This window comes from Tinamus guttatus, unplaced genomic scaffold (assembly GCF_059628265.1).
Source record: "Tinamus guttatus ecotype Peru unplaced genomic scaffold, ASM5962826v1 Tinamus_guttatus_pri_ptg000753l, whole genome shotgun sequence".
Lineage (NCBI taxonomy): Eukaryota > Metazoa > Chordata > Aves > Tinamiformes > Tinamidae > Tinamus > Tinamus guttatus.
Genome location: NW_028289287.1, coordinates 623,565 through 649,748, shown reverse-complemented (window position 1 = coordinate 649,748; position 26,184 = coordinate 623,565). Strand labels below are relative to the sequence as shown.

At 40.5% G+C, this 26,184-nt stretch overlaps 1 protein-coding gene across 1 annotated transcript; it reads right to left on the bottom strand.

The window, feature by feature from the left end:
• Positions 1 to 6,346: 6,346 nt before the first annotated feature.
• On the bottom strand, positions 6,347 to 21,438 carry NOBOX (NOBOX oogenesis homeobox). Its single transcript, XM_088537397.1, has 8 exons — positions 21,390 to 21,438; positions 18,402 to 19,094; positions 17,887 to 17,993; positions 17,317 to 17,435; positions 16,256 to 16,389; positions 9,473 to 9,743; positions 8,520 to 8,866; positions 6,347 to 6,720 (listed from the first exon to the last, which is right to left on the bottom strand). Exons 1-8 carry the CDS (start codon positions 21,436 to 21,438, stop codon positions 6,389 to 6,391), a joined length of 2,052 nt encoding a protein of 683 aa, XP_088393523.1. The 3' UTR covers positions 6,347 to 6,388.
• Positions 21,439 to 26,184: the final 4,746 nt, after the last annotated feature.

Here is a 26,184-nt window from a genome sequence, read left to right as displayed (position 1 = left end):
CTGAATCAAGCAAAAGAAAATGTCACAAGTTTCGCAAATCCCCTCGGGACTTTGCTTCCTTCTTCTGGGAAGTCACTTTGCTCCTTTGGGTCTTTGAAGGCTCAACTTCCTTTACAAATGCAATGCCGCTGGAGATCCTTTACTGTAAAACAGTCTGGCACTTTCTCACAGAGGGATTATGTGGCTTCATCTCACTGCAGAGAGAGACTCAAATCTCTGGATAGTGCACTCTGCCTACCAAACTAGGTCAGCTCTGGCTTGAGGCATTCTTTCTGCCTGAAACAGCTTCACTTTGCAAGGAATTAAGTCATAGAGGGCATAGAAACGAGCCTGAACGTAAGCCTCAGCACTACCTGAAACTTGGTTCTCATTTGCTAGAGGCACCAAGCCCTCTTCTAGAAACTAATTTAATATTTATCCCAGAGCTTTGTAAAATGATTACTCTGTTTCTGATTTAAGTCCTGTATTCTCATCTACCGGACAAACCCTCCGAGAGCACATGATTGGACTGACGTGGCTGCCGCTGGGGGCCTAAATGTGACCCCTGCTGGCTTTAGTGCCAGCTGCCTGATAAGAAAGGAATGAATTCGACTGAAAGCTGAGACTCAAGGCTAAATGTGCCAGGCAACACCGTTTATTATGGAAATCACCATAGCAATGGAGTCCCAAGGTCCCCTTTTAAGGTAGATGAATACATACAAAGGTAGATAACCTGAAGTTTTCTGGAGCCAGGATTGCCAGAGACAGAAAACACCCTGACACACTTGATTGGCTGGTTGTAACTTGGGGTGCCTGAGGCAGAAGCAGATTTCTGTGTTGGCCAGTAGCTGGTTACCTCCCCTGCCATCAGCACAGGGCCCAGAGCAATAGCCTCAGTTGCACCCCTAGAAAACTGCTTTTATGCAGTTGCTTCATAATGGCAGATAAGCAAGACGCACACTCCCATTCACACCTCCTCTCCTTCAGAGTCCAGTTATGACCAATGCAGCTGGAATTCAAAGCACTGCAACAGGGAGGATAAGAGATGAGGATTCCCTTACCCTTTCCTGCCTTTGTGCAGACAGCATTTAAAACAAGTGTTTTTAATTTACAGAGGGGAATGACTCAGTACAGCAGCTCCAACAGGGTGGGGATCCCTGTTGAACAACAAAAAATAACCAGCTTTATGATGCATTGGCTGCTATTCAGTCGCCTGTATACAAAAGGCTTTTCTTCCCTAGCCTTTAGTGAAATGAATCAGCAGAGAACCTTTCTCCAGCCTGGTGCAGACTTCATCCTCCTCCACCCACCGCTGCTGTTTGCTCCCAGGGCTGGAAGGTCACATATTTCCCTGTTACTAGAGGAATGTTACACAAACAGGAACATGCTTTTCAAGTGGGAAAGTGCTGTAAAAATAAACTGTGACTGCTCTTTAGAGAGCAGCAAGCAAATTATGGAAGATAGTTCCAGCTTTTTTTGTTGTTGCTATTACAAGCAGATAAGAGTAAACAAGCAGCAGGCAGCCCATGTGTGGGACAGTGTGCGGCTTCCCTACATGCCAGCTCAAATTCATGCAAACAGTGTTGGGACAGCAGCTGCGCTCAGCCTCACTGTTTGCAGAATATTTTCACTACACTGCTGTTTACAACTTCAGGCTTCTAGTCACAACATGAATGGGGCCACATAACGTATCTTGCTGTATCTGTTCCTCCTCTCCCTCTTTCTTATTATTTTCTTGCCTTGACTCACTTGCGCTCTGATCTCCCATTAGTATTTCTGCATTCCTCCAAGAGCAAAAATTACAGTAGCTCAGAAATAAGGAGCTCTTGCCACTTCTAATCCTTGCCTCTTACAGCTGGTTTGGGTTTATAAGCTTGTGGGGCAGTGCATGGGGCAAGGTAGAATGGGCACAAATGAAGGGAACCAAAGCCTCTGCCTGGGCCAGCAGGCATGACCACATGCTTGTCCAGAGCAGTTTTCCCATGGGGCCTAAGGGGCAGTGGGAAAAAAAATCAGGTAGAAACCTGGTTTCTTGAAGAGAAGCAGCAGTCTGCATATCCTGTTGGAAGGGGAGAAGTAAGAAGGAAGCCACCTTACTGCAGAAAGGCAAGGCAGACAGGTTGCCATCCTGAGAAACAGCCCTGCAGCTGGTGTCTCAGCCTCTTCACTGCCCATGGCAGCTCTGCACTGGTGTTCCCTACCTCTCTGTCCCCAGGCCAAACAGATGCAGCACTTTGCAGATAGGAGGCAGCTTTCTCTCTTGCTCACACTTCACTAATAATTTGCTAATAAATGTCAGAAGAAGAGCTTGACCTCAACCACCTTTTTTTTTTTTTTTTTTTTTTTTTTTTTTTTTTTTTCCCCCTTAGGTGCTATAAAAGTATATAGCAAACATTAAGGATAGGGGAAGTATCCCAAGATAGAAGCTTATATGCCTGCAGTTGGAACTTTTAAATTCCTGGTTACTTATAGGTTACCTTGCCTTGCTGTTAAAAAAAAGTCAGTTGCCTGGCAGCTCTCAGAACTTCTACCTCTGTGAAGCTGTTGATTAGCACTCAGGATTTAACAACTGCTGCCCAAGGAGGTCAAGCAGATGCATATGAGACCCAAGACGACTGAGCAAGGCATCTAGCAGCCGCTCGCTGCTGGGTTTAAAAATATTAAACTGTGCATCCTTATGCTGTTCATACTCATCTGGCAGATTCATTATCAGTTCTGAAGTGATTATTATCACTAAGCTAAATGAGGTATCACAGATGTTTCCATCCTTGTCAGCATTTATCTATGAAAATGTATGACACTGTCAGATAATGGATTTTTTTAATGTATTGTTCTCGTGCTTAGCATAGGAACATGGAAGAAAAATCAGTACCATTCAGCTGTAGATTATTTTCTCCAGTGATTTGTAGCAATCCTTACAACAAGCAAAACAACAAATACCTTGGGAATATCACTTGTTAAACTTAATAAATGTTGATACTTTCTAAGGTAATCCACTTACAATGTGGAGCCTGTTAAAAAAAAAAAATCTTCTTTTACATGCTCTCACCATATACAGCAGGACCTATTTGCAGAAAATAATGCGTACTTGGCTGGCTAGGATAACCTTCTTGTGTGTAACATGTTAAATTTATACTAATTTTTACATCAGCTATTTAAAATCAGAAGATTGTATATTTTTGTTAAAATATGCAATGTAGTAAATAAATATGCATATGTACGTGTGCATATATACATATAGGTATTCCTCAGTTGAACATCCATGCTGTGGATAACTGGACAAAATCTGCTAGCAATTTTTCCTCTGTAGAAACATACTATAGTATTCTCACCCTTATTTCCAGTCTTCACAACAGTGGCATGAATTAGTCCAATACAAATATGTAGACTTACAATTCGGCTTTCCATGTAGTAAAATCTTTTAATTAAATAGGGAAAAACAAAAAACAACACAACAATACTTGATAGCACACCAAAACACAACCATTTGCACCCACTCTGACTCATTTAGAAATTCTGACTACCTTGCTTGGAATTTCCTGTATAAATCAAAATAGTTTGAGGCAAAACAATTGTCATCTAGTTTAATATTTTTGACAAAGGAAATGCTAGTCAGAAAGCTACTGTGTTCTGAATTCTGATCATGAAAGCCTAACAAAGTGAGATGTCTTGAAGCTCAACATGGGAAGGAAATCTCTTTAAAAAGTACACATAGTCCTAAACCCAAAGCACTTACTTGCCTAGAGCTAGATGCATCTTTTGTGAGTTGAGGCAGAGAAGAGAGTGTAATGAGTTAAAAAAATAAAAAGGTAGATATAAAAGACAAGTTCACAAGAGTATGCAAGCCTCCACCTTGGTAGACAGCCTGGCATAGTGCCAAAAAAAGGTTCCTGTTTTTGCTAATGGCAGTACCTGGCAAAAAAATGTGCAGATTAAGCCTGGTTTAACTGTAGTGAAACTGCAGAAACACGTAAGTGATGAATTTTTTCTTCTGCATACTCTCAAGTACCTACCTTTTCCTCTAGTGCATTACATCTGTTGTTAAGTGATACAAAAGAAAAACTAAGTTCCAAACTTCAAGCCACGTAAAAGTTGCAATGAAAACACTCAACATTCAAACTTCTTAGAAATACTGGTTTTAGCTGTTCAGCTGTGGATGAGTGAAACAAGTGCAAACTACTGGACATTCCCAATCACATTCCCACACTGTTGCAGACAGTGAAAATATTTGTGTTTGTAAATGGAAACTGAAGAATCTCTCATGCAAACGTGTAGATTCATGATATATATCCGTCCCTGATGACAATACTTACTCTTCAGCAGTTGTTGGCCACTGCAAGTCATGAAACGGTGCTGTCGAATGCACACGAGAAAGGAAAAAAAAAAAAAAAAAAAAAAAAAAAAAAGGCCAGCACCATTAACTCCTGCCAGACACTCCTCGCCAAGAGACTACAGACATTTCAAAAACAAAGGCCTAACAAAGCTAGATAAGGTACAAGAGGTACAAGGCAGGTCACTGCTTACATAAAAGTTACTCAGGCCTCTCTCTTGCTCAAAGATGGGGGAAAGACTCAGGGTTAAACACAGAACATGCCAAAAGCACTTCAACTTCCTGCAGCACAACAGTCTTCTCTTGGAAGGAGACAGTGACAGCCTGACATACGTTTTTAGACACTCATATTATATAACCCACACTTCCAGCTAGTTAAGCTCATTCAGGAACCGCAGTGCCTACAGATTCCGATTTGTGTACCAGGATAAACACGACATTTTATGCTTCCTGGAAAGAAAAGTCTTGGGTAAAGAGACCATCACGCCCAGCATGATAGCTCGGGCAAGCTATCATGCCCAGATCACTTACTATACTAAATTGCACCTGCTAACACTGTAGCTTGATATTCCCACACTAATATCTGCACGACTGTGAGGAAATAAAGCCATGAGGCCACAGTTATGACACATTCTATCAGATTAATCGGCGATACCTCCTAAAAGGATGCAAACTTACCCATGCAGACTTCCCACAGATCTTGCTAACTGAGAAAGACAGTAGGGAGTTTTAACTCCTTCTGCAATAACTGAGCCACATCAGAAACAAATTGTAGGTCAACCCAAGAGATGACGTTCAAGTATCTCATGAAAGTGAACATTTACTGATGTTCACTGAACGTTTATCAACTGGTTGATTAGTAACTCTGAATAGTATAAACCCGAGACATTCAAAATCCTCTACAATTCAAAGACCATGCTAAACTAAGAACTGCTGTGGATCTTGTTACACTGCTGGCACTTACAATAGTAGTTTTATATTGGAAAAAAATAAATAAAATAGAAAATCTTAAGGTTAAGAAATATTGAATCAATGATGGACTTCCCCTCACACTTCTTCCATTGTTTGAAGTTCCTAAAATTACGTGTACTTGCTGGAGTTCCTCCTTCTGCTTTGTATATGCCTTACTTTTTGTGGGTTCACTTCCCACATATTCCAGGATTCCAGTCGTTATACATCATCTCAAATTTCTGCCTACCCCTGGGTCTGTGGTACAGGCATCAATGCACTCCTGCCTGTGTGCTCTGGAAGACAGCAATTCAGTAAGAAGAATGAAGTTAGGAGATGTGCAAAAAAACACAGACCAGAAGTTTTTATTGACTCAAACTTCCCCACTTCTTTTTCTCAGCAGGAAAATCATGGCAACAAGAAAAAAAAAATCCACCCCAAAAAAAGGAAACAAAAAGTGCTTCTGTTGCAAATAGTATTTTCTTCTTGTCTCTATTCTTACTTTGTAGAGTCTATTTTTTTTTTCTTAGAGCATAGCATCAGTCATTTGTTTCTTCTTTAACATCTGTGGAAAAAAAAATCATAATAAAATCTGATCTCAGATAACCCAGAACTACCAGATTTAGAAAAAAAAATAGAATTAAAAAAAAATCACCATTTAATACATAAGATACCTTCCATCAAAGCTGAAGTAATGCAATTTTGTTTCTAAAAGAAAAATCTGAAATGGGAAATTGAAACAAAACTCTCCCCTTCTCCTCCCTACTCTTCTGAAGTTCTGCCTTGAAGAAAAGCGTATACATCTGTTGGAATACTATGAAAAATAAAAGCAGCCTTGCATAGCCACTAGGCTCACAACACTACATGCCTGAACAGAGGGCAAAACTTAACCATCTCTTTTACTGACCTGTTCATAAGTGCTTATCACTGAAAAGTGATCAATCTGAGAACCTAGCAATAGGATCATTATGGCCATCTTGGGCAGGAATAGATCAATTTCCCTCCCCCCAAAGAGCTGTACTCCTATTCATGCCACAGTTTTGATCCTACAGCTGCATCCAGAGCAGTTATTTTAGCCTTGGATTTTTTTTCTTTATCCCTCCCTCTTCTCCAAAGAACTCAGCTGGCCTTTCACTTACCAACAATGGTCTCCGCTTTGTTGTTGTTGTTGCTCTCTATTTCTCCTTCAGTTAGTGATGTCAACTCCAGCTCTGCTCTCTGGTCTGGTGTTGCCACTCTCTTTGGTCTTCCAGTATGTGGCATGGATCCTACTGTTGTTCCGTTGGGCACTTGAAGGAAATATGGAGAGGAGGACAGGCTGGGCTGAGTGTAGGAAATCTGCTCTGTGAAGTAGTGGCCTCCTGCTCTGCTAGAAATTGTCATTTGTGAGCCCGGCTGATTGGAGAAGGGAGCTCCCTGCATGTATAGGTCATTCCAGGGGGCAGACTGATAGGCACCACTACCTGTTTGAACAGAAAAGGAGAGAATAATGAAAATAAGGACAGCAAGGTTAACTCCATGTACATGTAAAATGCACATCTTTTGCTTCTAAATGTGCAAACAAACAAACAAAACATGCTCCATGCAAACCTGTATTACACTTAAGACTCAATGTTTTCTGCAATAGAGCAGACACTGCAGGCAGATTAACGTTAACTTTGTTGTTTGCACAGTAGTATTTTTAACCAGGTCATAGTTCATGGTGGAAGAACTTGAAAAGTTCACTGCAATGTTCTAATCTAAAGAACGTCATGTCACTTTAGCACAGATCCTGGGTGAATTTAGTATGTTACAGTTAAAAAAAAATAAATAAAAATCATTCCCCCATACTCGTCCAAGTCAGATCTGCAAAGCGTGATCTTCATGCTCATTCATCACACTCATTTACTAAACTTGCAATCCCAAAAGCAGGTACTTTCTTTAATTCATATATATATATGTCTATATAAATCCAGCTGAACTGCTCACTCGCTTATAAGCTGAAGTAAGACTTCAAGGGTGTGTGTAAACTGCTGGTCCTCTCCCCAGTGCAGTTCTGGGCCACTGGCCTCAGCTGTCCACACTGCATAATCCCAGCCTCCTCTCCTTGAAGAGAAGAGCCATGCACAATGGGTTTGCGACATATCATGCTCCGAACAGGAGCATGAAAGGAGAGAATACCAGTTATGACACTCTGCTACTGCAGCAGTCCTCAATGTCATTAGTTCTTGTGAGGCCAGCAACCTTTACATATCCCTTCCTGCTCTCATGACACGCTCTGAGGTATACAATGCATGATCCTGGGATCATGCTACAAAAACATTTAGTGTGCTGAAAATACACTGAGAAGAGCACCAGACCAAGTGCTAGACAGCATGGGTACTGCCAAACTGGTTTTGAGAACAATAACCATGAACAGCGTCATAAGGAAGCTTTCACTAACAAACTTGCGAGTCAGACCTTTTCCTAACAAGTATGCAAAAACAGTACAGAAACAAGTGCAACATTTGCGATCCAACAACCCTCTACTCTCTAATGTGGTAAGAAGTGAGGCATTTTTGGACTGTGTGCTTACTTTTAACAAGTCTGATAGTTTGTTATCTCTTGATTTTACTTGGACCTCAACAACTTCAAAATACAAATCACTGAAATGAAACAAGGTTAAAAGTGCCATTTTTACCTAGTTATTTTTTTAGAAAATATATTGAAGTGCTTTAAGTGGCGGTACAAATTTATATCAGAGGGAGAAAAAGAACAAGACCATATCCATGTGCCCTTGCCCGTTTCTCTAACCCTCTTCTTTGCACTGCCCCATTGTACACGCATTTCAGAATGGTTTCAGCAGAAGCTCAGCAAAGTCAGAAGCCTATTTTTCTTGCTGCTTCAACTAGTCCACTAATTGCAGTTTTTTCACTATGCATCTTTGACCCATATCTACCTATACCATAAGCACATTAGTTTGCTCCAGAGTACGTTTCTGAAAAACAAATATTAGCTTCCTACTAGACAATAGGTATCTGACCTATCCACATGATAAAACTCTATCTAACATGCAGCCTAAGAAATAACTTCTGAATCAAATCGTTACTAGGCACTTAAAAACACAAGGAAATAAAAGGATGAGAGGCTTATGTATGTGCATGCTTGAATATACACATACAGGTACATGCACGTTCCTTCATTCTTCAATATCATCAGTAAAATTACTGATCATCCTGGACCTTTCAGGGTACCATTCAGTTAGTCCGAATGAGTAGAATGCCAAAAGAATTCAGAAATTTACCTGAGCTTCCACTTGGCTGCTGTAACAACATCTGTCCTCTCATGTGGTTTTGTATATAACCTTGTGTGGCACCTGCTGCCCCACAGGTTATGATTCCACTGTTTCCATCTAGGGTGAAGAAAGGTGTACTGCACTCACTGGATGTTGTAGGTGTGAGGTGGATGCTGGAGAGCTCATTGCTGGGCAGCTGAACTGGCAGATGGTGGAAGTGGGAGAGCTGGTGCTGCTGAGGATATTGGGCCAACTGGTAGGTTCCCCCCTGGCCACTGTACTGGCAGTATGAGGTCTGTAGGTTGCCTGCAGACTCCAGCTGTTCAGGGTAACTGCAGGAAACTAGAGGACTTGCACTGCAAGCAAGGAGAAAAGCAATTCAACAGGGCCAAAAGTAGCAGCAATCTGTACAGCAAATAATAGTCGTATCTCCTTTAACAGAAACCCTTATCCATTCCAACCTATCCTATAATTCCTATCCTTTCCTCCAAATCCCGGGCAAAGGATAAGAGCAGCTGAAATCACTTAAGTGGAGTGCTATCGTAGGATATCATAGCATATCATAGGGACACCAGTGCACATGAGTGAAGACTGCTTTTGCCTCTGCTCTTCCCACCCTGCAAGCACTCCCCGCCACACCCAGTTCACTATCTCCTAAGGATTCCTTTTCACTGGACATCTGAATCCCACTATCATCAACACACATGTAGTTGTACCTGCATTTTGGTAAAAGGTATATCTTTTGTGAGCACAATGGTCCTGACCAATTATGCAAATCTTTTCTTTTTTATAACCCCTTTAAAGGGGTTTCCTTTCTTTTCCTCTCTGGATCCTCTCACTCTCACATTTAAATCCTCATTTATGTTCCTATCTATTTCCTTATCCTACAACCCAATTTGCCCTCTCAAAGCTTCTCCCAAGTTTCACTTATCTCATCCAAAGCTGACCTCATCTGTTCCTACCCTTGATTTTGAATGATGTAAGTGAAGGTGTCCATGGAGCCATTTTCCTGACCAGACAAGCTGCATCCACTGCTGGGAGTGTCCAGCATCAAGGGAACAATATGACTGTGGCGGCTGAAGGACAGGCTGAGAGGAAGGCTGGCCCTGCGGATGGGCGGAGGGCTAGGAAGACTTGGGAAGCACTCCATTCTGCTGGAGCCAAAGCTGCCTTGAGACAGTTGCTTTGTCTGAGCTGCTTCACAAGGTGACACCACTCCTGTAACTGAAGAGACTGTGAATAAAGAGAGATGTTGTCACGCTGTGTGTAATACGGAATACAGAAAGGAGCAAGCAGAGAGAAAAACATAACAAGAGTGAAAGACAGAACAGAAAGGCAAGATGTCAGAGGTTAACAGAGGTTAACTGATGACAATAAAAGTAAGTAGAAGCATTGCTGTTGGAAAGCAAAAAGTATCTAACGATTTATAACAATTAGTAACAAGCTCACTGGAACAGAGGCTGATGTTTATTAGCTAAACAAAACTACCTTCATAGAATCATAGAATGCTTAAGGTTGGAAAGGACCTCTAGAGGTCATCTAGTCCAACCCCCCTGTACACGCAGGGTCACCTAGAGCACGTGGCACGTTCAGTCCAGTTTCTGCATACTGGATTTATTCAGCGCTTAAGCAGCCAGCCAAATGAAACAAAGCACTTCCTGGAAAAAAGCCAGGAACAATCCCACAGCTATCTTCCATTTCTACTGTCCTCTTGGAAGAATGTGCTGCACAAATTACCCTTTCAAAAGACTTAACTGTGTTTTGAAACAAACAAAAATGTGCCTTTAAAGATCCACTACCTATGCCATTAGCAGATTTTCACTCCTGGTTTGGTGTCTTATAAGTCAATCAAAAAAAGCAGATGCCAGCTGAAGGGCCTTGGTAACAACGAGTTGAGAGAAGGAAAATAAAATGGACATCATTTGGTTGCTAGGGTCTTGTCTGGTGACTTGCTTCCACAGTCGCTGCTAGAAAAGTAGAGAGGAACAGTTTCCTACAGAGCAACTTTTGTGAAATGAGCACAATGTAGGAAATGAAAAAGCCAGAAGCACACATACTGATACGATACAGAATAACAAGTGTACGTAGGAGTTCAAGAACTGCATATGTTGTGCAAGTGAGCAAGTTATGCTAAATAGCAAACTATCACTTTCTTGAGAAGGGTGACAATCAGGTATGCATGATAACCTGAAATGAATTTTTCGAGTGTGACTAGGTTGAACCAGCACAAGTAGTCAGCTAACATTAGTCTTTTGCTGGAAAGCAGTAGTCTACATTGGAAAGCATTCAGATAAAGCTAATGGCATGAACAGCTTTACAGCTGTAGCTGCAACTGTATCTGGTAATCTCTAACCTTGCAGACATACAGTGCAACATCAGATACACTCCACCAAGGGAGAATCAAAGGCTTTGAACATAAAACTAAACCATAACACTGCAGTGACAAGCAAAAGCAATAAGCATGCTCAGAAAACTGGTAAGATTACACTTTAAGACCTTGCAGCATAGTTCCTCAGTTTCCCCAGCGTACTGTGTAGTTGTGCTTATCTTCATACATCAAATGGTTTTAAATTCATCACAGCTATGAAAGGAGAGAGTCATAATGTTTCAGTGAAAGCTTGAGCAGAACTTGATTCAAGAGAAAACTAGAGCAAGTCCTGTGATGGTGTCTTAACGGCATTCACATGCCAAGGCATTGCACTTTAATAAAACAACAACAACAACTTTTGTTTACTTGAAAATAACCTTTCTCCATGTTCATCAAAATTTGTTATGTACATGTCATAGGATTATCTGACCATTTACTATTTTTGACATAACACAAGTCACCTAGTCTCTTATAACACACCATTAGTCAAGACAATATTTAGTTACCCTGTAAGTCAAAATGCTTTAAGTCACAAAAGAAAATTTTCTCCTAAACATTCTGTGCTGGAATGTGGCAATACATGCAGATGTTATGAAACAGCCATTGTTTGTAGGAAAACTTACTTGAAAAATTGACCGCATCCAGATAAAACTTTAGTCAATCAAGACAGTAGAAGCAGCTATTCTGCAGATGGCCATCATCTTGCTCAGAATCCATACAAGTAATGCTACCAACATAGCCCAAGAAACCACTTCTAAACTCCTTTCACACACATTTAGAACTTTTTTTTTTTTTTTTTGGTGTGTGCGTGAAATATTTGCAACATCTGGTACAAATAATCCTTATGGAGCATGGGAATAGCACCACAGCCAAAGAGCTCATGAAGATGGCACACTCTGCATCCAAAGAGCTGGCTCAGCCTTTTCTAGAAATTTTCTGCTTTTCAGACCATTGCAAGAAAGACACTGAATGCATCACTTCCAAGTACAGTAACAAATGCAGTGAGAATAAACAATTTCCTGAGAAGTAGCATCTACTAAATATGAGAGTACCTTTACACAGCAAGTCAGCATCTTGTTCAGGGGTGAAGTGCATGTTTGACGACTGGCTTTAAATAATACTTACATTTTACGGTTCTGTTGTTCTCCCATAAACTGATGTAGACATAAATTCTCAGTACATTTTCCATTGAACGTGGGAAGGCAACAGTAGGATTTTTTGTTTATCACTTCCACTGTTTCTGGGTTTTCAGTCTATGAGACAACCTTGGCAAATTATGGAGAGCAGTTTAATAATTTGCAGCTTCAGAACTCACTTTGGTCAGCCTCTGAACCAGTCCTGATGATACACTTGTCTTAAGGGTGGCTATTCTAAGCTTTCAGCTACACAGCTGTCTTCTCCACACTATAGCTACTTCCGCAGCATACTGGCAGAGTTAAGATATCAATTTCTAGTGTAAACAGCTTCCAGTGGATGAGACAGTTTTATGTGAGTAAAAATGGACAGGTACACTTTGCAATATGACTGTCATTTCAGTCTTATACTAATATTGAAGCAGACAGATGTCTATTCTAGAGCAAAGCCTAGATCATGCCAAACTTCATGTAACCATTCCCAAGACTTTCATTTCAATCCCATAATCAGCACTAAGCAATCCTTTTATTTTCATAAGAGATACCAGTGTATGCTGGGATCCTGAACTGTGTTCTCAGCAAAATAGCCCATGAAGCAAAATATTTCCTGCAAAAGCACCACTGGTGGGAAAAATTCCCATCCTACAAACCAGAGATGCAGAATGCACCTTTTCTCTCTCAAGTGTCAAATCTAACAGGGTAAGGAGGCCATACAGATATAAGCATAATCTCCTCTCACAAACAGCTTCTGCAAAGTAGACATAATTAGCAACCTCATAAAATATGTAAAAAATATGCACATGTGCATGTCTAATCTTGTCTGAAGCAGTGCCTTAACTGAAAGTTTATGCATGCATATGGTCACTTCTCACCTGCACAATCATGCTCTTGAGTTACATATAATAGACATTTCACTGTATTATATCCAAATTTCCTGTAATGCTAGGGAAGAATCAAGCCTGCCTAGAGACATTAAAGTTTCATCTCCAAGAATCTGTTAATGCTTTAATAAAATATCACAGAAAGAAATCTTCAACAAGTCTCAGAAACTAGAAGAGAAGCCTCAAATAACTGAAAATATCAAAAAATAACCAAGCACATAATTTGTTTAAAACTAGCTGTCTTTCAAATTAGCAGGAGAACAATTCTAAGATCAAAGCAAGCTCAGGTAAAAAATTATGAAGCAAACAAGTCTCTTAGGACAATTTCTGTGGGTAAGACTAGAAAAACGAAACCAAATCCAGAAGCCACAACTAGCAGCGAAGAAAAGTACATTTAAAATAGAATTCAGTGTTTTTTAATCATCTTGTACAAAAAGGTGGGACATTTAAAACAAACAAACAAAACCCTAGTCAGTCAAGATAATAATAAGAGTTTAAAAAAAAAAAAAAAAAGGAAAAGAGGGCACTGGACGCTCTTGAATAGTGTCAGTGATCATCCTGCTCTCATGTATGTGAGTGATTTGTCTGTTTCAAGTGGTTCAGCCTACTGCTATCAAGAAAAGTGTCCAAATAATCACTCCATTAGGCCTTCTCAGGCAGAAGGGTACCATTAGACACAAATGAGAGATTAGTTTAATGAAACCTGTTATTTATGATCTATTTCTACAGAGGCCATTGTTTGTCCTAAGCAACTGCTCTTGTCTTGCAAATGCAATGTGCTATTCATTGATCCTTTTATTTGTTTTTGTTTTGCTGTTTTGGATTTTATCCTACCCATTTTCCTTCCATCTTATTTTCTAAATTCATTCTTAAAGAAAAAAAGTTTGCTCCTATGATGAAAAAGGGAAGTTTTATTCTCATACATCTACTGCAGCTAAACCATGATTGAAGCTCTTCCTACGATTAGGCCACACAATTTCCCCTCCCAAGAGGACTCCCTGTATGTTGTAACAGTCTTTCCCTCAGATACAGCACTAACTTTGCTCTGCCCTGCGAGCAATTTTCCAATGACTTGTAGGAATGCAGTATTTTAAAGACTTTTACCTTTCATCAAACTTGACTGGAGTTAAATAACTTCAGAGGTAAAACTGGGTTTAATAAACAAAACACAGCTTCTGTGTGTGGCTCATTTCATACACCCTTTATCTCCCTCCTCTGAGAAAACCAAGACAAAGAAACAAAAACCCACAAAAAACAAAAAAAGAAAAAAAAGGCAAAAACAACAACAACAAAACCCTCAGGGTTTGTGCGTATCAGCAAAGCATGCCTTTTCTAATACCAGCTTTAGATTACACAAATACATTTCATTTCTTCTCATATAGCAGGAGTAGCACAACTTAGAACAAGCGGAAGTCTGTTCTCTAACATACATGTAACAAAATGAAGTACATCCTAATCCTCACATGTGGTGCACCTAGTATTAAAAATACTGTGGTTTCAGACAAGCTATGGAAGTTACATATACACACAGTAAATGCAATAGGTCAGCAGTGAGTTTAAAAGACTCAGGGAGTCAAGAAACAATAACTTGGCTATGTTTGAGCTGAAACAGGACTTTTCTTTCCCAGCAGAAAGATTCCGTTTCCCATGACTGCATCCAGTGTGTAGAACCCTCAGAAGGAAGTGTTCAGTACAGACTGATGACAAGATCACAGCCCTGAATGAAACTTTAGCTGTTGCCCTGCTCCTTTTCTCTAATACATATATCCTCTCTTGACTAAATAGCATGCCTGCAGGGGAATTTCAGGAACCAGGAGGGTTCTGCAGACAAGTGTGGAAATATAAGCATATTTCGTGTTTTTTTTTTTTTTTTTTTTTATGAATTATTCTTCAAAAATTTGGTTTTTATTTAACCAAGTACAGGACTCACTGACTGCACCATTTCTTCATCCTAGGAAATACTGGATTATTCAAACACTTTGACCTCTGCTGCAAAATGTGCAAAAACTGTGGTTAATTGAATTACAGTTAAATTGGTTAAATATCTCATTGAACTGACTTAAGTAGTCCTTGTCTTGAAACTATTTACAACAGGCAAATTTAAATGAGAAAAATGCTGGAATACAGTATCAAGAAAGCATTAAAATTTAAGTATTTATAGTTTAAGTATCTGCTTTTTAGAATTCTATATTTGTTGATACAGTTTTATTATTGCTTTGTATAGTGACAAAATATTTTGTAAGTTATCAGTACTACTAAAAATACTGTATTAAAGCTGAGTCATATAAACAAAGTTTTGCATAGAACTGGTCTTAAAAGTAATACTGTTACATATTTAGCAAATAATAAAAGGACACAAATGAGAGCATAAAATTCAAAAGAATGAATGACCCTGAAGAGCACCAGGGGGAAAAAAAAAAAAAAAAAATCTCCAGCTGTCCAGTTGTACGGTGTGTCAGCACATCCATTGCTTGGGATATCTCTCCCTGAGGGAGTAGTGAATCATTTTGAAAGTATTTTCAAGTCATGACAACTTGAAAAACTAAGCATATATAAGAAATGCTTTATAGAACACTCTGACTCCAGGGAATATTCTGGTACTTCACACATGAATACGCAATTGAACAAACCCCCTCTCTTTGGTTGGCATGTATCTACAAGTCTAACTGCAACTCAGATAGAAAACTAATCCAATAGCACAGCCCTTTGACTTTCAAAAACATTGCAATAGGAATTAAGCTAGACTGTAGGTTTAAGAATTTGAACAGTCTAACTCTCTGAAGGTCTTGCATGAAATAAGAATCTGCACTGCCCACTCCTAGTACCTGCAGGAGCCAAAGAATCTCTCTGGGAAGATGGAAAGGTGTGGCTTGATCTTAGGGAGGTGTGGTTGATCTACAATGCCAACACTTTACAGAATGCACCTTTCTCATACAACTCTATTACAAGTTGTAACTGAAAAACTGTAATCTACGCCATAATACACCACAAAATTGCTGAAGCAATACTTTCATCATCATTCAGAGAAGAATCTCTAACAGTGCCAGCATCATATGGGTGTTACAGAAGATTTTCCCCCTTCTGCAACCCTGTGGACTCATAGTTGGACGTCCTTGCTGGGCTGTGGTAGGTTATAAATGAGTAATTCATAAGCAAAATGCAAATTTGGCTCTAGTGTTAGTACTGAGATTCCACCCATCACAGCTTATAGATGAGTTAACAGGCAACTATTAAACCTGGTGTTACTGTTTGGACTGGTCAGAAGGAACGAGTCACAAGACCTTCCTAGGGAACCTATCAGTACCACAAACAAATGCTGTAGATACTATGAAAATACTTTTTATCTACTGATATGGATCTTACCTGAGGAGGAGACAAATGGTGTTGGGTGTCCACTGAGCAAACTGGAGTAGTTCTCAACTGCAGTGTTTACACTCAACATGGCATATTGGTCCTGAGCAATGTCAGGCAGTGAATGCACAGGCAAAAGAGGTGTCCTAGGGGTATTCATAAAGAACATGAGCATAAACCAGAGGTGAATACGAGACATCATCAACAAATATACACTTTAACTCTCCTATAAGGGACAAGCCCTGGATGGCCAGAGGACAGAAAGGAAAGTGCTGTCTGAATTAGAGGAGCAAGCAGAAGTGGTACAAGGGATGTTGTATCAAATATTTGCACAAGCTGTACCAAGTCACTAGTAGTAGAAAGACCAGGGGACAAGGAAAGTGCAATGAGACCAGTCAGGTAGTCTCTGATCTTTTTCACTTGATTTGATTTTTCCACTTCAATATGTTCTCTTCAGAGAAAGACTTTCCTTCCAAGCAGTAAGATTCACGTCTTCCCTCTTTCCCCACACCTGAAAGACCATCTACCTCACACACTCCAAATTCTCCCCAATATGAATTTCCTGCCCTCTATTTACTCCTGTAAATAAAGAAATTTACATTTCTTCGGATGAATCCATGTTTAGGTAAGACTGATTCGAGCATTTAGTATTGCAAATAGTATTTCCATCATGAAAGGAAAGTTTATGAACATGGAAAGTGTGACAGAGGGACTGAGGTGACAGAATTCCCAAGCACACAGAGCTGCCAAACTGTCCAGCACACTTATAGAAACTGAAAACAGTTATGATCAAACAGCTCCTTTCTATTTCAACCCCTACTCTCTACATCTCTTCATCAGAGAAATTTCAACATTTTTACTTCAAAATCGTGATCTGCAGATCAATCAGAAGTCCTTTTAGAGGGTCCACTACAATCTGCCTAGAAATCTGTCAGACAGGAGGAGCTACCAGTGTCCCACTCAATGGTTAGCTCTCAGCAACTTAAATATAAAGGAAAGAGGGATAGAAAATACTTTCTTCATCAACTATTTAATATGTAGGGAGAAAAAATAAAAAAGAGCAAGTCTCCCACCTGTAACTCTCTGATATCAAAGGTGCTGATAAAGCTGCTGATGTTGAGTATTTTTTATTCCCTTTCACACTCAACTTTTCTGTTTTTCGCCACTTCGCCCTGCGATTCTGAAACCAGACCTGATAAATGGAAAGAAAGGACATATTCAGAGGGGAAATGTCCATTTGGGGACACAGACCAGAATCAGCAATAACTGCCTCCACAGCCACCAGGTTAAACCAAAACTATCCTCTCTTTCACTGAGAATCATCAAGGTTCATTCCAACTAGAAAGAGAATAATAGCAGAAAGATGACACTCCAAGCTCCGATTTCCTTTATTACTCATAGAATAATCTAAGATAGAAGGGGGGTGGGGGGAATGGTGGAGGGAATAGTAGGGGGAAGAGGGCCACATAGCATGCAGCTGTGTAAGCTCTCTTCCTGACCTCCTCATCATTGGAAGCTGTAGTCTCTATTCCACTTCTCACAAGTTCTTCTCTTCTTGTCAAAGATCTTCCCTGCCACAGTCCCTCTTCCTTTCATTTTTCTTGTACATAACCCACAGGCAACTCTTACCACAAAGGCTTTACCATGATACGCTGGGGTGTTACACCAACAACAGCTGCAATCTCCCTTCTCTTCTCATTGTCAGGGTAGTGGTCTTCCTGGAACATCTTCTCCAACTCTTCCAGCTGCTCTAGAAATGATGTATTGTAGAGACAGATCGAAAGACAAAGATGGATGGAGAGTAGATAAAAAGAGAATAAAAATATCCCAAAAGAAACAAGATGGGGGCGGGGAGGGGAAGGGCAGAAGCAATTTTACCATACTTGGAAAAAAGAAATACTTGGGCAATAAAAAGAACTTCTTTAAGAGCACACCGCAAAAAATAAACACAAATCTTCATCCACAGTAAAAACAAACAAACAAACAAACAAAAATGCTAAAAATACTTCAAACTCAAGGCACTCAGCAACCTGCATTTGCAGATATTCCTGCATATCTAATTGCAAACAGTGCAGGTCAAGCATTGCCAAGTTGTATGTTGAAGGAAAAACTAGTGCCACCGCTACAAGTATCTACCAGTCAGGTCCCCATTATCTACCTGTGCTATAGAAGGTCCGTGACTTCTTCCTGACAGGCAGCAGAATTTCTGGATTCTCAATAAACTCTTTTTTCTCTTTCGCCCCATCATGGCTACTTCCAGATTCCAGACCTGAAGATACCTTGTACAACTGCTGAGCTGCAGAGTTGGCTGAAGTGCTCTTGGATGATTGACAGGTAGCCAGGCCATGCACATTCTGTAACCATGCTGGCCTGCAGAGTTCTCCAGGCATGACACTAGATGTCTTCTCAGGACACAATTCACTTTTGCTGGCATTTTTTTTCTTCTTTGCCTCCGTTTCAAACCCATCAGAGTAATAACTCTGACACTGTTCACATGACCCTGACTGGTCTGTGGGTTCCTGAGCAAATTCACCCATAGGAGGTGGAGCCGCAGCATTCCCATCACTGAGGAAATCTGGTAGCTGCCTACGCACTGAAGCAAGCCGGCAGTCAAGGGCTGCTGAGTCTTGAGAAGTTGATGCAGTTGCCTCCACCATGCAGTAACTTCCATTTTCCTCCTCCACAGTGTTTATCCCTTCTTCTGCTCCCAAGGTATCTCTAACTTCTTTTATAGCTCCATTTTGGGGTGCAGGTAGTACATTACTCCCTGTATCAAGCCCACCAATAGGGTCAGCATCCACCACAAAGTGCTCAATATTCTGCGATGAGTCCTCCTTCTCGTTCTTGCACACTACAAGGAGAAAACGAAAAACCACCTCCAACGCGCACACACATTGTCTAAGCCAAATATGCCATCATAGGAAGTTTCAGTTATGGGAGAAGGAAAAGAATACACAATGAAAGCCAACAGTGGATAAAAGATAAGAGTTCAAGAAGGCACCTGTGACCAGGATAGAGTGCTGCCAGGAAAGTAAAAGCAGGGGATATGGTCAAACTTGGAGGCGTTTCCATAAACTGAGTCCAAAAAAAAAAAAAAAAAAAAAAAAAAAAAAAAAAAAGGAAGAATGCTGAATATCTTACAAGTACAGCAATGGGAAAACAGGACTGAGGGTAATTATTTGACAGACGACGTTATAGAGTTTTCTTCTGTTTCTATCACACTTGCGTCGGCCAAGCAAAAATAAATAAATAAATTTGTTACAGAGTAATAAATCATTTTTCTTTCGCAGTTAAGATATACATTTTAAAATCAAGAAAACATGCTGATTGTTTCAGAATATGTACCTAAATCACTGTGATTTGTTACCTTTCTTAAAGCTTTAAAAAAAAAAAAATTGAGTGCAGAATAATAAAAGTAGAACCATATTTGCCTCTGTATGGAAAGAGGAAATTTTGAGCAGACTTTTGGCAGCATTTCAATCTTAAAAGGCTACAGAAAAACAAGGTTGTTTAATTTGGGGGAAGAAAAAAAAATCTAAAATCATTTTACTTTATCCTGCTTTTGATAGGAATTATTGAAACACTAAAATTAAGGATTTGCTTTCTGCCTCATTGTGTTTCTCTCCTTAATTATTAATCAGATAGCTGATTAGTGTTGTGAGGTTCCCAACAGAAGTATGAAGAGATGCCAGGCTGCTTCCAAGATTCCATTTTACCTTTTTACAGGTAAGATTAAGAGAGTGGAATTAGTTGCATGGGAAAGAGACAGAGGCACAAAACCATGTAAATAATTTGATCTGCTAAGCAGCAACAGTTCCCACTGCTGTTAAATGAGATGAAATATAGTGATTGGGAGGGTCAAGTACTAATCCAAGCAGAAGCTGGATATGCTCTTTCCAATTCCTTTTTTTCCCACTATGCTCCCCAAAGTCACAGAGTCTGTTTCAGTCCCATTCTCACTAATAACATAAGTGAGTCAATCCTGTTCTTCACTAATCATGGGAGAAAAAAAAAAAAAAAAGGATTGTCACTCACTCTAACTCAAATAAGGAAGGGTATTTTCAAACTACTGTTTTAACATAAGAATCATTTTCCTTAACATGAGAATCATTTTTTTTTCAGTTTTTAGTTTTATACATCTGTGTAAAACTGCTTACATCCTAAGATACGTTTCAAAGTTTGCTGCAGATTCAAGAGACATAAGCAGAGAGGGGGATCAGCATCTGGGAGTTTTACATCATCTACAGGAATATTTATTCATCAGAAAGGGAGTTAACTAAAACATGTAGGAAGGGTCTGACAACATGCAACTGGGGATTGCAGGTGCCAAGAAAAGACCTGCAATGAAAATAAAGCTTGGAGAGAAAAACAGCCCTTCATGGTAATCTGGGAGTTGCCAATCCATTCATCTTTGCCATCATAAAAATTAGAAGCAGGCAGACTGAACATCACTTTGTGCTACTTTTACATAAATAGCTTAAAATAAGGGGGATTTTAATAGGTAAGAAACATGATATTAAACATCCTGAGTATACTGAGGTTGCACTAGCGGGAATCAAGTCTCCTTTTTTTGCTCCTTAAATAATCCAAGCATCTCCTTAGAACAAGTCACTTCCACAGTGACAAACTTTTAAGGCTGCTTTGGGCATATGGTTCAAAGTAACCTGAACATGCACCCAGAGTGAGAGATGGGAAGAATGCAGATCCACCCACACCAGCTAAGAGGAGGAGGACACACACCAGGCCGTGGGCAAGGCAGAAGTGCACCCAGCCTAGAAACCCTGAGCCAAACACATCTCATTAGCATAACAGAGAGTGAGCAACCAGCTCAACCTTCACACGTTTGCCAGGTGCTTTTTCAAGCTCAGTGACACCATGGCAGGCTCAGGGCTTTGCAAGAGCACGTTTCCCCAAACCCTCCAGACATCCGATTGCCAGCGAGCCCCCAAAGCCTGGGCACTACGGGGCTTCCCGCTCCAAGCAGAACAGGGCTCAGGGGAAGACAAGCAAGGACCTACAACTGCCCTCCCTGCTGAGGCAGGGAGGAAGCAATAGGGTTGTTAGCCGCCGCCGGGGCTGCTCATTAGGCTCATTGCTGGGTGCCTCCCCCCAGGTCATTAATGAGCCCCCGCGGCCGGGTCCTTACCCAGCCCGTCGGGCACCCGCTCCTCCTCCTCCGTACGCGCCCCGGCCATACCGGCTGAGCGGCAGCGCGGCGTGGTTAATATCCCACCCGCCGACAAGCCCTGCGCCGACTGGAGCCGCGAGCCGCGCGGGCTCATCAAGGGCACCTGGGGGAGCGCGAGACCCAACGGCGGCCGAGGCTCCCTCACCTACCTACCCACCTACCTACCTACCTACCTCAGGCGCGCGGGGCGCGCGCCCCCTGCGCGGGAGCCGGCGCTCGGCGCGGCCGCAGGTAGCGGACGCGCGCGGCTCCGCTCCTCGTTTGCGCCGTTGGGGGGCGTTGGCGCCTCCCCTACCGCCCCAAGGCGCGCGCACGGACGCCATCTTCTGCGCGCTGCCGCATGCGGCGGCCTTTTCTCCTTCTGCGTCCTGCCTGGGAGTTGTAGGGTCACCTGAAACTCTGTGCTTCTCGACTCCCCGTGGGGAGAGGCTTTAAGCAGCGGTAGTTACAGTGTTTTAAACCCAACCGTTCAAAAACTGAACTGTGTTACAGATCACATTGAATGAAGTGAACTTCATTATCTTTCCTTGTTGGCTGGGAGGAACTCAGAAAGATTTATTTTTTCCCCATGTCTTCTGCCTCTGGTTGCGTAGAAATACTTCCCTTCTAATTCTCTAAGCTATCAGGTGGAAGAAATAAATTACACTTCTTGATTTTAAGATATTCTAATAGCACTTAATTTTAGTAGTGATAATCGTCAGAGAAAACAAGGTTCCAAATGCACTGATACTGGATAACTATATTAAAGTACCAAAAATGCTTTCTTCTGCTCTGGTAGCAGTTTTGTGTGCATGAAACAACTATGCAACAACACGTCAAACAGGAATGAACCAAACTGAGATTACTGGCCTTCTTTTTTCTCACGTGCAATTGATGGACAGACCCGTGCCATAACTTTTTAAATTGCAGAGGTTCCAGAAATCAGGTCCTCCTTTTTTTCTGCATGTTCTAAATGCAACTTTTCAAACCACCAAAAAAATCACCTGAGTCTAACTGCTAACGTATATATCTCTGCAAACAAGGACAACACTTCTTTAATAAACATGGCTCTGCTCCACCAAGATGGAACATCATCTCATTAGTTACTAGCACTGTATCTTTTTGATGGATTCCCATAGTACCATTCTCCTACACTGCATTTTTCCCATCTGCTCTATCTGGCTTTGAGGTTGGCTATAGCATTAAAGGGCCTGTTGCTGCAAATGCTTTCACCTGGGAGATAGCTCATTAAGTTAAATGAGTATAAACTGAAGCATGTGTGCCAGCACTCCTCAGACTGAGGACAGTTAATATTAAGGCATAAGTGAACCTAGTTCAGCACCCAAGTACAAGAAAATGCTAGTTAGAATGTGATGGCAGCTTATATGACCTTTTAGCAGTATTCAGCTGGCCAAACAAGTCTACTTGTTAAGAGGGGATGAGGCTTCTTAAATAGTAGATAAAATTGCTCTAACTGCTCCAGGGGTCCTGTCTTCTAGCAGTGTTGTGGTTATTTACTGAGCTCTGGTCTGGTAATTTTTTATTTTATTTTTATATATTTTATTTACTGACTATGGAAGATTAGTATCCAAACTGTGTGCAAAATTTAGAGTGGTTTTTTATTATTTTTTTAAAGTCAAGTGTTGGTAGTACGTCTTGATGTACTTTGGTTTCCTCACGCATACATTTGAGTTTCCTTCCCTTCCTTTTAGTTTAAAATACTCCATTTGCTATAAATCTTCTCTCTCCTACTTTGTTGTTAAGTAACTCATGGATTTCAGGCTCCCAGGCTTGGAATAATGTCTATGTGAACACTGGATCTATCCAAGTGGGAGTGGTTCTTAATTTCTTACTCTCACCCGGTTATTCTTTCCAGATCTTCACTGCCCCGGTGAGCATCCTTGAATGTCATTTTTGTCTGCATTTGAGTACCTTATAGCAAAAACTGAATATAGGTCACCTGGTGAAAGTCACTAGAAATCATTATTAGCTTATGTGACATTTGGGAAGGATCTGTGATGTTGCTAGGAATGCTTTATTGAATGGATTACTGGACAGTTTGGGGTGGGGGGGGAGGAAGAGGGGCAGTTCTGCATCATTTTGATTGAGGATGTAGCTTTTTAGGAGTGCCAGGAGACTGCAAAAGTAAGATTGCTTTGCAAAATAGGACAAGTAAGAAGCTAGTGTTACTCCAGCACAGGCACTAATAGTACCTTCAGAAACCAGAGCAAGTCTTAAGAGTATTTAAATAGGATGGACAGAGCAGGATTCTGTGATAACAAGGTTCTCTGAAAGTCTCAGGCAAGGGAAGGAGATGCAGGTTTAGCATCTCTCCAGGGCACCCAGTCAGGAGCAGTAAGAGTTGGGGCCACTGACAAAACAGGACGAAGGTCCATGCACGAAACAGAGACGGCTGAGCACAGGCACACTCACAGCATGGGTCTCGGTACCCAGGCCAGAGCTTAAAGGTAGTCTGTGAGGCAAGCAGCAGCAGCTGGTTGCATGGGCAGAGGGAGAAAAAGCTAGTCAGGACTATTTAAAGCTTATTAGGGCCATGACTGTAAGGGAAAATAGGTTGCTGGTAAAGACTCTTCTCTCTGTTTATATAATCACTAGCATGTTTTTTTTCTCAACCTTTTCCAGCCACCTCATTGTTTCAAATCAGGCAGGGAGTGTTAAAAATATTGTTAGGATTTTCTTAATGGCTCTTCAAATGCATACTGCTGCAAAGTACTTATTTATGCAAGCAGTTGCCTCCTTTTTCTAGTCACTGGTAACAGAGAGGAACATAGGGCTGATGTTTGAGTTATGATCATTCCTACTGATGAACACAAAAAGACCTTTTCTCTGATAGTGTTCTATTCTGTGGATCTTCTTTGCAGATCTTATCAGAAGATTATAAGGATCTGGCTGACAATCTACTCTTCCATTTTTGCTTGCAACAAATTTCATGGGAAATCAGGTTATCCCCATTACATAATGGAGGGAGAGTGGCTGATTCATAATTATGGCAAAGTATCCACTTCATCCTATCATACAGTCTATTTGGTTCCTTCTAATCAAATGCAGAGATGCAGATGCTAAGAAGTGGTAAGAGAAATTTACTAGTTTCTGATTAATATTGTCTTGCTTGTATGAACTTAGTCAAAAGCATTCATTTCATTTGTTCATGAAATTTGATGATGGGGCTAAAAATTAGCTAAACTGGTCATGTGTGGAGATAATGGAGAATTTGTGTGCTGTCTCAAACGTAGGAAGTCAAAGGAAAACAGTCTATAAATACTTACTCAATGAAGAATAACTTTGGCTAAAATAGAAAAAGCCTGAAGCCAGGAAACTAATGACATACCTGTGACAGGGAAAAGCTGACCTTTGAAACAACTAGTTAAACAGCGTAAAAGTGCTATTAATCACAACGATGGCCTTAAACTTTCCTGCAAGGAACAAGGATTCACAGAAGCACACACAGAATTTAAGATAGAACTAATAAAAATAGATTCTTATAAATGACCTACTGGCTTATTTTTGAGAGTCAACACTGAAAGACTAGGTTCCTAGCTTTTAAAATGCTTAATTAGGTGGCCCCTCACTGGAATAGCAATTTCTACACCCTGCCTCCTCCATACACACAGCAAAGATTAAGTTGAAATGGCACAGACTATCTGCATGAGAAGACCTCCCATGAGCGCACATTGATTTGATCCCATTGCCCTGTTCTGTATCCCAGTTGAGACATCAATGAATACCTTCATGAATTCAGATCAGTTCATGAATTCAGTTTGGGAGAAACAGATATTTCAGATCCCCATTCAAGGGTCTTATTGAGGATTATAACTCTTCAGATATCACTTGTTTTAGTTAGAGGATAGGCTTTGTTTTTGCCGTTAGTTTAGGCACAGATTCTAGTTCTCTTGGAAAGAAAAGCATAACCCTATTGTAGCCTGGAATATTGACTAAAAGAGGATCACATTATGAAACCCTGCTTTACTGGTATGGTAGGCTCAACTCTTATCTTCTATATGTCGTCTCTCTAGCTTACCTTGATTTACTGATGACTGCTACCAATAAAGAACTGCAGTAACAGTAAATTCAGGGAAGGCATAAACATACTAAGAATAATACTCTTAGGATCTTATGAAATGGATGGTAAAGCAAATTTTCTTTGCTGCTCCTACTTAGTATGGCTATTTCTTCCTCAAAAGAGGAGTTAAATGGTGGATAAGAGTGTTGAAGTCCTAATTCATCCAGAAAATACTGAATTACTTGTAACTTAGATTTTCATCTCAAATACAAGGAAAGCAGAAAATTTTATATCTTAACTGGAAAAATGCATAAGTTTATTAGGACTAAAAGCCTTTTTTTTTTTTTTTTTTTTAAATCCAGCTAAAATTATTGGTATAAATAGGCCAGAATGAACTATGCCAGATACAATGTAAATGGGAATCAAAGGCAAGGGGAATTACAGAGACAGAAAGCTGGAGATACAAAGATAATGAATTCTTCAAATATATTAAGACAATAAGGCTACCCATTGCTTTCTTTGGTGTATTGATTCTCATACTTGATCTCGCATTGATGTAACTGTATGCAAACATTTAATACAGAAAAAAATATTTTACAATTGAAGTCATGTCCTAAAATAGAAAAGTTCTGCACAAAAGCAGGATTGTATGTAAACTGGAGTTAAAATCAAGAGAGTTCTGCAAAAGAACAAAGTCCCAGGTGCATATTTTTGACTTTATCTATAGTGGCTAACTGTGCCAGTGTTTTCCAT

Excerpts from the sequence above, each read along its gene's own strand:
- NOBOX (XM_088537397.1), bottom strand. The coding sequence starts at position 21,438 with ATGGCCGGGGCGCGTACGGAGGAGGAGGAGCGGGTGCCCGACGGGCTG. Across the intron at positions 17,994-18,401 it reads ACGGACCTTCTATAGCACAG|AGCAGCTGGAAGAGTTGGAG; the intron begins GTAGATAATGGG and ends CATCATTTCTAG. Across the intron at positions 17,436-17,886 it reads TAACACCCCAGCGTATCATG|GTCTGGTTTCAGAATCGCAG; the intron begins GTAAAGCCTTTG and ends TCCATTTATCAG.